Source organism: Theropithecus gelada, chromosome 13 (genome assembly GCF_003255815.1).
Source record: "Theropithecus gelada isolate Dixy chromosome 13, Tgel_1.0, whole genome shotgun sequence".
In the NCBI taxonomy this organism is placed as follows: Eukaryota; Metazoa; Chordata; class Mammalia; order Primates; family Cercopithecidae; genus Theropithecus; species Theropithecus gelada.
The window spans coordinates 101,483,046-101,497,109 of NC_037681.1; the positions used below are offsets into that span (position 1 = coordinate 101,483,046).

Genomic DNA, 14,064 nt, shown 5'->3' on the forward strand with positions numbered 1-14,064 from the left:
CTGTGTTTTCAGACAGATTTGGTTTTGAATTATAAAGAGCAGCATTAGAACCATGCTCAAAGCTACATGTTGCTTAATTTTTCTGAGTTTCAGACCTATCATCCCTAAAATGTGAATAATAGGGTTACCTGATAGGATTCTTATGAAGATTTAATTCCTTAATATTTGTAAAATAATGGGCACAATATCAGACATACAGTAAATGCTCAATAAAGATGACTGTGATAATTATCCTTTCTAAGAGAAATCCTTTCTGATCACACGATGGTGGGACAACAGAAAAGTAGGCATTCAGCCCCCTATTTCAAAATTTCCTTGCAGATCTATTTAATCCCCCCTAAAATGTTGAAAATTGGAAAGGTCAGTAACTTGAAAATCTTTTGACTCTGTGTTGGCAAAACGTCAGACTAATTAAACAGTCATTTCATCTTCAGAATTAAAACCAGCATTTTTGTCACTGACAAAGGGCAATTTTGAATAATTCATCCAAACATGAAGCAATTCAGTCAATTTGACTGACTAACTGCAACTCAGTATACATGCAGCCTAGTATCCACTGACTAGTTTTCTTAAAGACAAAGACAGGTTGTACAACTCATCTTGCTTTATAATCACCATCTTGTCAAAATGTCATGACCAGTCCCACTTTTACAAGGAAGAATAGAGTCCCAATATACTTCTGTTTCACTGAGAACAGAATTCTAGCCTTATTTACATTAGCCTTCAAGTCAATGATGATGGGCGGAAATACAATTCAGAGACTCCTGTCTTTATCATCTATTATTTCTTCACACTAGAGTCTTTTCTGAGAGTTTTTCCAGCATGAATTATAAACAGGGTCCAAGATAGTAAGAAGAGAGCACTCCTATAAATTCAACACTTGCTCATTTGTCTTTGAGGTCCATCATGTGGTCTGTATGATTAACTTGCAGCAGACAGCATTACTTACTGAGTCAGCCTATTTTAGCCTGTAATTATATGATGACAAATCAGAGACATGGAATTATGGCTGTTAAGTTGGAAATAAGAGGGTGCATTGAATTGCTGAAATGATAGATGGTCAGACTTTTGACCAGCAAAGTGTGCTAAGTTGGTCCAAATTGTGAAGGCGGCGAACTTTGTCTTTGACAGAGGCATTTGCTCTTCCCTGCAGCAAGTCCTCCCATGTTAATGATATTACTTTGTGTTCACATTTAGAGAAGTTTCCCTTTCTGAAAATAATTAATTAATCTATAAGAAGGTTTAAGTGGGAGATAAGCTTTTAGTAACCCCATCCAACATTGCTCTCAAATTCTGGAATTAAAGTATTTACAGACTTTCCTTTATATGCCCATGTCTGCTGCTTGCCTACAACATTCTGAGGGAGAGGAGAGAGGGGGCGGGAGTGATGAGGGAAGATGAATGGGAATCAATATGGATGGTGGTGATCTGATAAAATATGGAGGTGATGTGTGGTACCCTTTGATCCTAGACATGACATAATATAAACTGTTTCTCCACAGGTTGACATAGTTAAAATAGGTTAGTGACAATTGCTGGGCACTTAACCTTGGTGATACAATATATTATTTGGAGTCACACAGACCTGATTTTAAATATGGACTTAGTGAAGCTGTGTGACTTTGGGGCAACTTTCTTAACCTCTCCACACTTCATCTCCTCATACGCTACCTCATAAGGTCAAAGGAAGAATTCTATGATAAAATGTATCACAGGATTTGTCATATAAATATGTAATAATTAAGTTGGTGGTAATGGTGATGATGCTTGTGGCTTGAGCTAATCATTCATTAGAAGGCTGGCTAATTTCACCTGAAAGAGTTGGATAATTCAGGCAATCATGAGAGTTTTTACTTGAGTTAATGGGACAATTACCTCAATTTTCCAATTCACTTCACAGCTAGAGACGGGTAAGAATCAAAGGACCCACTTCTTAACTACTTATATTTATTATACTGCTTTAAAGTCAAGTGAGTAGAAACAGGCACATTGAGCTTTAGTCCCTTTAATTGTTATTTATAAACATTCTTGTACTTGAAACTTAATGTTAGCCTCTTGCTCTATGCTTAAGAAATGAACGCTTGTCAATTTGGGGACCCAAAGACTTTAAAAATCATTTTTTTCTCCGGAAATTAGAAGATAATTATATCAAAATCTCCTTGAGATTTAAACTGAAGAAAGGATTCAGTGCTACTTGAATGGTTGCTTGCTTTTATCAGTGATTTTCACTTTTAATAGGTAGGGTTTAAAACAATCACCAAAAAATGGTTGGTGGTTCAGAGGAAAGGCTGGGAGGGACTCTGGGGTTGGGGGAAGGAATCCTTTTAGATTAATTTCTCTGATACCACTAATTTGGGACCCCACATCAGGCAGATCAACAATTTGGACATCTGTGCTTGGCTACTGTGAAAACCAGAAATTTAACCTGTCCCGGGTAATCATATCATACAAACAGAAAATCTGATATGTCCCCTTTCCTCTTGGCTATGAAGATAATTTTTCTCATGTTCCCTTAGTTTGAGGGAATGAACAATTGCATGTTAGGTATTTTATATTGAGTTTGATTTCAATGTAGCTGGCTTCTATTTTTTTCTAGCTAGAATGGCTTTAATGTGTTAACATTTCAAACTGCTGAGTTACATTGATAAGACCTAATTAAAACTCATGTGTTGAATTCTAATTTGATTAACTTGCAAATTTCACAGTTTGTGATCTACTGTTTATAGATAACCTTTTTTTAAATTCCAGTTTCAGAAAAGGTCAATTATTAATTTTTAAAAGCAAGAGCATTTTAAGAATATTTAGGAAGAGACTTCAGCTCATTGACAGCTACATAAGCAGAGGCAAATGGAAGGATACTTTCACCCAAGTCACACACCATTAAGTGCATTATGCAGGTCAAGCATCTCTAGAGTCAAAATCATATCTTCCTTTGCAAACTTACATTGGAGGGGACAGTTTTTCTTCAGAATTGTGTCCTTAGAATGTATGTGTCAGTTCTGGCAACTTCTCTTGAATTATGTTAATGCAGTGAGTGGAAAAATGTTTAAGCAGTCAGTCAAAAGATGTTTATTAAGCTTCTACTATGGGCAGGATATGGGCAGCCTAAACCCTAGGGAAGCATATAAAGAAGTTAGCAGTAGGGCATTCATAGGAATTAATTAGAGAGCAAAGCAAAGCAGTTAATATTCAAGTGCTAAATTGTATAATGGAGACCCAAGTGCTATAGTTGACAGAGAAGTATACACCTTTCAGTGCACAAATTAACCTTGTGTTGGGACAATGAAATGTGCATTGCTTTTCATCTGGGGATTGAACATTGACTCTGGGAGTCTGCTGATAGTTTTACAAATTCTTTTACAAAGAAGCACCTAGCGAATGCTTTAAATGATGCTGGTTTAGGACCTGTGAGGTCTAAGTAAAGCACAATTCGCTCTTTTGTATGAGGAGGACAATAAACCAAAAACAGCAATAGGTCATCAGAAAGGGATAGTTAAGGAAAAAGGTGCATATTTAATTTCTGTAAATCAAACGTATCACAAATATAGTGGAATAGCTGTCTTGCTATGAACACAACATTGCAAATGTGAGGTTATAATAAACTCATGTATATCAAGTACCTTTTTAAATACAGATTTTAAAGCTATTTTAACAATATCTTTTAAGATACAGTATTTTAAATATCTTAACAATAGTATTCATGCAAGTCTGGATTTTTACATATGGATTAAAATTTACACATACATGTGCATATCCAAAAATATGTACACATGCTATTTAAAGCCACATACATGCATCCATGGAAGTTAGTAGATGTGGCTATTAGTAAGAAGCATCTGGGAAGGATACTGTTAGGCAAATCAGACACCATATGCAACTCATGTCTATGGCATCCACCAGGATGCACAGCCTGGCGAGCAATGGGAAAGCTGCATGGCCACGCACAACTGATGATCCAGTTGTGTATAATGGTTAAGAATGATCTTAGTTCAAGTGGGTTTGAATCCTGTTCCTACAGCCTATTTTGTGATATTAGGAATTTTATGAATTTCTCTGGGCCTACATATTATTATTAAAATGGGGATAGTAATAGTATTAGGATGATTAAGTAGATTGTTGTTTGACATACATAAGTCTCAGCACAGTACCCAGTATTTGTTGATATACATAAGGAATCATAACCATCTTCTATTTGTAGATGGTCACATAGACCCCAAGCCCATCCCTTTCCCTATGGCAACTAATGAGCCAGAGTGGTAGTTGGAAAGGTAAACTAATGGCGGAAATTATAATATAATGTTAATGATAATTCTATACATGCTTACTTTCATTTTTTTTGAAAAAACATATTTAATTTGCTGCCCACCATCACCTTTTGAGGTAATGATTTACTATACCCATATTCTATCTGAAGAGATCAATGATAGATCCATATAACACTGAAGTCTTAACCCATGTCAGCTACAGAGCCCTTGTTGAACCCAGTTTTTCTGAGCTCACATTGCCTGATACTAGTTATTAGTCCTTCCAAATTTATTCACTCACACCGGGAGAAGATTTACAATTTAGGAAGAAGCAGTTTTCCTGTGTTATTTTACTTGTTCATTGCAGAAACTGCAGTCCCCCAAACTGTACTCTCTTGGTCTGTCTTCTGGAAAATATATGTATCCCAGAAGCAGGGAAATGGAAGCACCTATTCACATTCCCCTGTCTGTGAAGCAGGTTGCATACAGTTTTGCTAGGATGTGATAAGGTGATGTCAAACATTTCATTCAGGGCTTGCTACCTAAATGGTGTTTAACAAACATAGTTGATTCTCATTACTCCTGATAGTTATGTTCTATGAAGTCATCATGAACATTTAATTAGCAAATATTTAATCATTGCTCCTAGGGGAAATACAGCATTAGGTTCCTCAGAGCTGCCAGTCAAGACATTTTCTTCAGCTGATCAATACATAACTATGTTTAATGGGTGTTTCTGTTTAGACACTTCATATTTTTGATTCATTAACATTGAACTCACAGCCAATAGCTCTGTAACTCATGCCTGATTGAAACTTAGCTAACACATGTATTTTCTCCATAAGGCTCATGCCAGCCTTCTCATGCTCAGGGACACTAGACGCACTTCAGCACCATGCTTGGAGCCATTTTAAACAGCAAAGTTACTAACAAAAAGCACAAAGATACGAAAAATGTAGCAGTAAATAGACTGTAAAAAGTACACTTGTTTACAGTATGAGAGCTGAAAAAGGAAGGCAGAGCATTGCCTTTTCAACCTCATCTGGGAATATGCGTGTTGGGCAACTCCAATTTTTTGCTGCTCTGCCCACATTTGCAAATGACCACAAAAATGCTACAAGCCTTGATTTTGGGGTTACAAATATATTTTAGAGAGTAGGAAAATTGGCAAATGAAGGAATCCATGAATAAGGAGAAGACTGCAGTTTTCCCTTTTCTACATTTTCTTACCTAGCAGTTATTGAAAATGAACCCACGCTTCCTAATTTTATACTTTATCCCATTATAACTTTTCTGCCTACGTACTCAAAGGCTTTAACGAGGAGCCACAGGCATGCCACCACCCTAAAGGAGATGGGGGAGGGCTGGGAGTAGGCGTGCCGTCCCTGGCATGCCCTGGGCAGGGGATTTTTGTTTGGCATCTCTCTGTAGACACCTTCATTTACACTCAGAAAGTAGCCCCATCCTCCCCCACTTGGATGCTCAGATAGTGTTTAAAATTCCTCTCCTTTCCAGCGACAGAAGGCCGTTTTTCTTTTTTCCCTTCTCTGAACAGATTTCAGCGTTGAAAGAGGTGCATTCTTTCATCTGGTAAAAGTTTCCTGAGACCAAATATAAAAATTGTCAGGAATAGCTTCTTTTGAACAAACATATGCCATCAAAGCGGCAGAGAAGTTCTGTTATTGCCAGTGCGCACGTAGCTTTGGATATCTCTGTATTTTTCATATGTGGGAGTGGGACGGGGACTTTGGGGCGCTTATCAGCCTGTGCTCGTGGCCTCCCTGGAATGGAGAAAGACGTGCTTTCCGAAATGGCAGGGTAGCTCATAAGCCTTTGCAGGGTCCTGCTCTGCCATCCGCAGAAGGCAGAGTCAACATACGGTCTGTACTTCCTTTGTCACCGTCACTCACGCTTTTTCTGTAACCCACGCAGGCCATCATGGCGCAACTACCGCAGGAGGAGAAGGCAAAAATAGCTGAGCAGGTGGAGATATTCCATCAAGAGAAAAGCAAGCTGGATGCAGAAGTGGCCAAATGGGACGACAGCGGCAATGATATCATTGTACTGGCCAAGCAGATGTGCATGATCATGATGGAAATGACAGACTTCACAAGGTGAGGCCCAGAGCCAGGGAGCTGAAGATTTTTTCATTAAACCCAGAAGTGTAGCAGTGTGTATTAGCATGTGAGAGCCTGCTGAAAAATTAAAATATACCAAGGCAAGGTGGTGATGTTACAAATTTACATGTATAAGTCAAAGTGATCTGGACTTAATTCCTAGCAGATAGGTAGGTCTTTTTGGTCAAGGAGAATAGATTCAATGTTGTAATTATTGTTGTAATTATCTACCCTAAGGCAGTCATAAAATCAAACCCCTGGGGATGGGTGACTCATCTTTGGTCTGTGCTATTTTGCAATATGCTTAAATATTATTCTGAAGATAAAGTGAATGATTCGTTAATATCCCTTTGGAAAAATATGTACCTGTGTGTGTGTGTGTGTGTGTGTGCACGTGCGTGCGCGTGCATGTATACATGTAGTATGTTGTAATACTAGCTTGTGATCTAGCATTAATTTAAGCTCACATTTTATTCTTACATATTAAGAATCAGGTACAACTATCTAAGATTCCATTGTTTTCACAGAGAAATTAAAGTTGTGTAAGATTTATTTCCTTTAACTCTGAGCTAGTACCTTTGACAAATCAAATGACCAGTCAGAATTTTGTCAGGAGACTTTTCTTCAACAAGGGTTAGTGCTCTTTCTATCAATGCATTTTGGTCTCTTCTTTAAAAGAAGATGATATATCTGCCCTTTCAACACAAAGGGCAAACCAAGGGAGAGCAAAACTCAATAGGAACCTCCCTGAATTTTGAATCAGAGTATCAGGTGATTTGGGGGGAGGTCTCTTACTCTCTGTTTGCGAAATAGTGAAATAACACTTGTCTTATCAACTTCAGAAGAGAGTTTTTAAATCCAAAGAGATAATGCAAGTATAAATTATGTTGCCATACAAATATAAACTAGCGTTTTACCGTAGGTTTTTTTCTGGAAAACACACATATACGCGAAGATGTATTAATGATTTAACATGATATTTGTTATTGAAATAATATAAGATATATGGGAATGTCAAGACATCATCTGATGGGTGGCAACGTTTTTTAATGGTTGTTGAATGCTTCTAATAAGAAAAGGCTAGAGTTGATTAAAAGTTATAATTTAATATGGAATATCTCTGTGTCACCCCCTTTGCCTCTGGCCAATATGTACTAATGACATAGCTTGGCCCTTTTTCCAAATATTTTAAAATTGCTTTTTACTTCAGTGGAATGACTTTACTGTTATGAAGGAGCCTTTCGAGACTTTTAAATGTCATTGTATTTATGAGAAGTTCAAATTTGTACATTTGGTTAGTCTTTGTAGACTTCACACATTTATTTCACAAAACGTAACAGCAGGAAAAAAGTCTGAGCCATTATTTCAGTCTGAAACTTCCTACAAATCAGACTATTATGGCAGCCTCAGTCGTTGTTTCTCAAGGCCTATGATGACTTAATTTGCTTGCTTTCAACATTTTATTAGTACTTTATCTGATGATTATCCAATCCATTAATAGCATCACTTGAACAAATAATCTCATTAAAGTGAATAATGAATCTGGTCATGTTACTAGTTTTGATCAGGAGCACATTTTATAATTCTCTAGATTATATAACTGGTCAAGGCACAGTTATAAAAGATATATTTGAGGGGTCTTATTACATGGTGTTAAATAAGGCACATGTCTGCTAGTCAAAGTATAGTTTTAAAAGTGAGAAGAAGGTGTCTTCAATTTCCTAGGAATTTCATATCATTTTATGCTGATTTAAATAATGAAATGTCTAGGGAGCTACTAGTTACAATTTTTCCCACCGCGTGATGAGTAGTTTTGTGCTCTTTTTGTTAGGGCACAGGGAGGAGTATAGTAATTAATGACTAGAGAACCAGAGTAGACTGTGTGTTTGAAATGCAACATAGGAAGTTGAGGCTTCATTGCTGCCTCCATCTGCACAGCCTGTTTTTTTACAGACAGCTGAATAGTGCCTTTCTTTGTGGCCTCTCACCTAAGTTCACTATATTTGACCTTACACATTGTTATTATTGCCCTTCCACTTGCGTATTCCACTTCAAGGAGGAATAATTTTAGGTCCGTAACTCTAAACATTCTTAAGTACCATTTTCTCTTATTTAAAGAAATGGATATAACTGATTAGGAATTGAAACTTGGCTACCTTCCTTAATGTATATGTGTAAAGGGCATGTGGGTACACAATACCCTGGCATTTATTATCTTATTATTTTATTCTTATCACTAGCTAATTCATTAATTTGATTCAGTAATCTCAATGATATCCACTCCATTATTATTGAAATTGGAAGGGTTCTGCCTCATTATATGTGTAATAACTTCTTCATGGAAGATAAAACTGATTATGCCTCATGTCTTTTTCCCACTCAGTTCTTGACTTCCATCTCATCGACAATGGCAGAAGCACCATCCTGCATGGAGTGAATTCATGCTTTTCATGTCATTTTTCAGAAAGAAATAGCATGTTGCTAGTCTTGCTTCCCAATAACAAAAGGTGTGCAGATAGCAACAGCTCAAGTTTAATTGTACAGCAAAGAACAAACCTGTTTTTAGAATCAAACTTAAGTTCAAATCTTCAACAGTTTTGAGACCGACTGTCAAATACTGAGCACTAGACTCAGAAATCATATAATCATTCTATGTTTCCCAAACTTGATTTCCTGGCTTAGTTCACATGCTCAGTAGTACCTCAGCTGGTCTTTCGGTTCAGATTCTCCACTCATCCAGGCCACATCTGTCCAGTGAAGGGCAGTCATCCAGCTTCCTTTGCACCAAAACTTTCATTAGCTCCTTTTTTCACAGAATAAAAATCCTTGTGTTTGCTCTTCAAGGTCTACCTTTCTTGACCTTTAGGCTTCTGTCCTAATTTTGTAGATGTTTAACGTCTGACCTTACAATCTATTCCAGGAAGTACCTGAAACAGTTCAACTTGTGATTCTGTAGTTCTACCTGAGTTCTTGAAATTCCCCAGATGCACTCAACTGTTCCACTGTGCTGTCTTCATACTGCCTCAGCTGATTAGTAAAATTTCCCAAGCATATTCAGAAGTCTCTGAAAAGTGACTTTTATGGTTCAATACATTTGAAAATACCCTTTTTATGTGCTATATCTCATTATTGGAGAGTCACATTTGGTATTAACATGTTAGAGGTATTGAGAAGGCATAAAAAATAACTTGGATTAACTCAGAATTTGAATTTTGAATACTAAGTATATTAACTCAGAATATACTGAGGCATAGATTTTTCACATTACTACTTATTACCTTCTCACAAAATAAATGTGAATTAGTTCATAAATGGTGATGTGACGGCAGTGACGTGGTAATACTTTTCCTTGACTTTCTTTTTTGGAGTGACCACTTCACGGGAAAGACTCCAGATATTGACCTTTGCATCAGAATTACCTATGTCCAAAAGAGAGAATATTTCAAGAATCTATATAAGTAGAGTTAATTATATGGCTTGATGCTCTTTCCAAGGAAACTAAAAACATACTCCAGATGGGACAATATGATTGCTCCTGCATTCAGAACATGAGATTACCCATAGCATCTTTTAAAACCCACAAAATACAAAATCTGCTCTAAGGTAGAAAAACACAAGGGCTATGGGTCGCAATTTTAAAATGGGGAGATAAACCAATGTGGCCAGTTTTCTTGTCGATATTGTCTTCCATGGATAAGAAGACTCAAACTTCTGATGCTTTCATGGATGTGATTTTCTTTTTCTTCCTTTTTTTTTTTTTTGCTGTTGGCTATTTGTTTCTTGTTTCAGTGCCCACTTCACATTATCTGAATGACTGTAGCTCATTTTGACTTGTGCTGTCCAATATAGTAGCCACTAGCTGTATATGACTACTTAAATTGTTTTTCTATTATGGTATATATCATGGAGTTTACCATCTCAATCCTTTGTAAGTGTATATTTCTATGGCATTCAGCACATTTACATCTTTGTGCAACCATTACCACCCTCCATCTCCAGAACATGTTCATCTTCCTCAACAGATACTCTGTACCTACAGAATGTAAATTCCCCATCTGCCTTCCGTTTCTATGAATTTGACTAATATAGGAATTTCATATAAGTTGAGTCATACAATGTTTGTTCTTTTGTGACTGGCTTATTTCATTTAGCACAATGTCTTCAAAGTTCATGCATATATTGTAGCATATACTCAAATGCTTTTCCTTTTAAAGGTTTAATAATGTTCCATTGAATGCATATACCACCCACATTTTCTTTATCATCTCTTAATGGGCACTTCAGTTGCTTCCACCTTTTGGCTATTATGAATAATGCTGCACTGTACATGAGTGTATAAGTATACAAGTTCCTGCTTTCATTTCTTTTAAGTGTATACCCAGAAGTGGAATTGCAGGATCATATAGTAATTCTTTTAAATGTTTGAGGAATCACAATTTTATTTTTCACAGTGGCTGCACCATTTTACATTCCCACCAGCAATACACAAGTGTTCCAAGTTTTCCACAATGGTCAAATTTCTCCACATCCTTGCCAAAGCTTGTTTTCTGTTTTTCTTGATAGTAGCCATCCTAAAGGATGTGAAGTGGTATCTCATGGTGGTTTTAATTTGTATTTCCCTAATGATTAATTATGTTAAACATCTTTCCTATGCTTATTGGCATTGTATATCTCCTTTGGAACAATGTCTGTCCAAGTCTTTTGCCCATTTTTCAGTTGGGTTGTTTGCTTTTTTGTTGTTGAGTTGTAGGAGTCCTTGGTATATTCTGGATATTAATTTCTTATCATGAATTACAAATTCCTGATAAAGAATTACTATTTTCTCTTATTTTATTGGCTTTGTTTTCACTATTTGTTGATAGTGTTCTTTGACACACAAAAGTTTTTAATCTTGAAGTTCAACATCTATTTTTTTGTATTATTGCTTATACTTTTCATGTCATATCCAAGAAATTATTACCAAATCCAATGTCATGAAGTTTTCTCCTGTGTTTTCTTCGAGTTTTATACTTTAGTTCTTATGTTTAGGTCTTTCATCTATTTTCAGTTAATTTTTAAATGAGGTATAACATGAGTACTGCTGCTTCTTTTGCATGTAGATAATCCAGTTTTCCCAGCACCATTTATTGAAAACACTGCCCTTTTCCAAGACCTAAATCTTAGCAAAAATCTTAATACCTTTGTGGAAAATCATTTGACTTTATATATGTAAGGGTCTATTTTTGAACTCCATTCTATTCCATTGGTCTCCATGTCTGTCTTTATGCCAGCATGACACTGTTTTGATTATTGTAAGTTTTAAAATCAAAGTGTGAGGCCTACAATTTTTGTTCTTTTCAAGATTGCTTTGGCTATTTGTGTTGCCTTGAGATTCCATGTGAATTTTAGGATCGATTTTTTAATTTTGGCCAAAAATGCCTTTGGGTTTTGATAGAGATTACAGTGGATCTGTAGATCTCTTTCAGTAGTATTGACATCTTAAGTCTTCCAATCCACATTTATTGAATGATTTTCCATTTACTTTTGTAATTTCAACAATATTTTGTAGTTTTCAGCATGCAAGTCTTCTGACTCCTTGGTTAAGCTTATTGCTAAACATTTAATTTTTTTTGATACTATTGTAAATGGAGTTATTTTCTTCATTTTCTTTTAGGATTTTTTTTATTACTAGTGTCTAGAAACATTTTGTATCCTGTGACTTGCCTGAATTCAGTTATTAGTTTTACCAGGATTTCTTTTTAAGAATCTTAAGCATTTTCTACATGTAAGATCATGTCACCTGTTAACAGAGATAATGTTGCTTCTTCCTTTCCAATTTGAATGCCTTTTAGTTCTTTAACTTGCCTGATTGCACTGGCTGGGACTTCCAGTACTATGTTAAATAGGAGTGGCAAGAGCAGGCATCCTTGCTTTGATCCTAGTCTTAGAGGTAAAGCTTTTGTTATTCACCATTGAGTATACATAAAGTAAGCTGTGGGTTTTAAAATTTTCACTAAGATTAAATAAAACTGAAACATTGACAGTTTCTTTTAAAGCTAAAAACCTGTGTGGTGTTATTTCTGAGGTCTCTGTTATGTTCTATGGTGTATATGTATGTTTTGGTACCAGTACCATGCTGTTTTGGTTACTGTAGCTTTGTAGTATAGTTTGAAGTCAGGTAGCATGATGCCTCCAGCTTTGTTCTTTTTGCTTAGGATTGTCTTGGCTCTACAGGCTTTTTTTGTTGTTACATATGAAATGTAAAGTAGTTTTTTCTAATTCTGCAAAGAAAGTCAATGGTAGCTTGATGGGAATAGTACTGAATCTACAAATTACTTTGGGCAGTGTGGCCATTGTCACGATATTGATTCTTCCTATCCACGAGCATGGAATGTTTTTCGATTTGTTTGCATCCTCTCTTACTTCCTTAAGTAGGTAGTGCCTTGTAGTTCTCCTAGAAGAGTTCTTCACATCACTTGTAAGTTGTATTCCTAGGTATTTTATTCTCTTTGTAGCAATTGTGAATGGAAGTTCATTCATGATTTGGCTCTCTGCTTGTCTATTGTTGGTGTATAGGAATGCCTGTGATTTTTGCACATTGATTTTGTATCCTGAGACTTAGCTGAAGCTGCTTATCAGCTTAAGGAGTTTTTTTTGGGTAGAGACAAGGGTTTTTTTGTTTGTTTGTTTCTTTGGTTTTTTTGTTTGTTTGTTTGTTTCTTTGTTTTTTTTTTTTTGAGATGGAGTCTCGCTCTGTCTCCCAAGCTGGAGTGCAGTGGTGCGATCTCGGCTCACTGCAAGCTCCGCCTCCTGGGTTCACGCCATTCTCCTGCTTCAGTCTTCCAAGTAGCTGGGACTACAGGCACCCACCACCACACCTGGCTAATTTTTTGTGTGTGTTTTTAGTAGAGATGAGGTTTCACCATGTTAGCCAGGATGGTCTCTGTCTCCTGACCTCGTGATCCGCCCGCCTCGGCCTCCCAAAGTGCTGGGATTACAGGCCTGAGATACTGTGCCAGGCCAACAAGGGGTTTTTCTAAGTACATAACCATGTCGTCTGCAAACAGAGACAATTTGACTTCTTCTCTTTCTATTTAAATAAACTTTATTTCTTTCTGTTGCCTGATTGCCCTGGCCAGAACTTCCAATACTATGTTGAATAGGAGTGATGAGAGAGGGCATCCTTGTCTTGTGCCCGTTTTCAAAGGGAATACTTCCAGCTTTTGCCCATTCAGTTTGATATTGGGTATGGGTTTGTCATAAATAGCTCTTATTATTTGGTATGTTCCATCAATGCCTAGTTTGTTGAGAGTTTTCAACATGAAGTGATGTTGAATTTTATCAAAGGCCTTTTCTGCTTCTATTAAGATAATCATGGTTTTTTACATTGGTTCTGTTTATGTGATGAATTACGTTTATTGATTTGCCTATGTTGAACCAACCTTGAATCCCAAGGATGAAGTCGACTTGATCATGGTGGATAAGCTTTTTGATGTGCTGCTGGATTTGGTTTGCCAGTATTTAATTGAGGATTTTCATATCAATGTTCATCAGGGATATTGGCCTCTACAACCATCTGATCTTTGACAACCCAGACAAAAACAAGCAACGGGGAAAGGATTCCCTATTTAATAAATGGGTGCTAGGAAAACTGGCTAACCATATGCAGAAAACTGAAACTGGACCCCTTCCTTACACCTTATACAAAAATTAAGATGGATTAA

The 14,064-nt window shown here is 36.6% G+C and overlaps 1 protein-coding gene across 8 annotated transcripts in view; it reads left to right on the top strand.

The window, feature by feature from the left end:
• CTNNA2 (catenin alpha 2) overlaps positions 1 to 14,064 on the top strand; it is a 1,475,417-nt gene that overhangs the window by 1,410,045 nt on the left and 51,308 nt on the right. For all 8 annotated transcript variants that reach the window (XM_025354028.1, XM_025354027.1, XM_025354025.1 and 5 more), the window contains one exon: positions 6,177 to 6,358. In XM_025354028.1, coding sequence (XP_025209813.1) covers positions 6,177 to 6,358 — 182 coding nt within the window. The remainder of the gene's footprint in view (positions 1 to 6,176; positions 6,359 to 14,064) is intronic.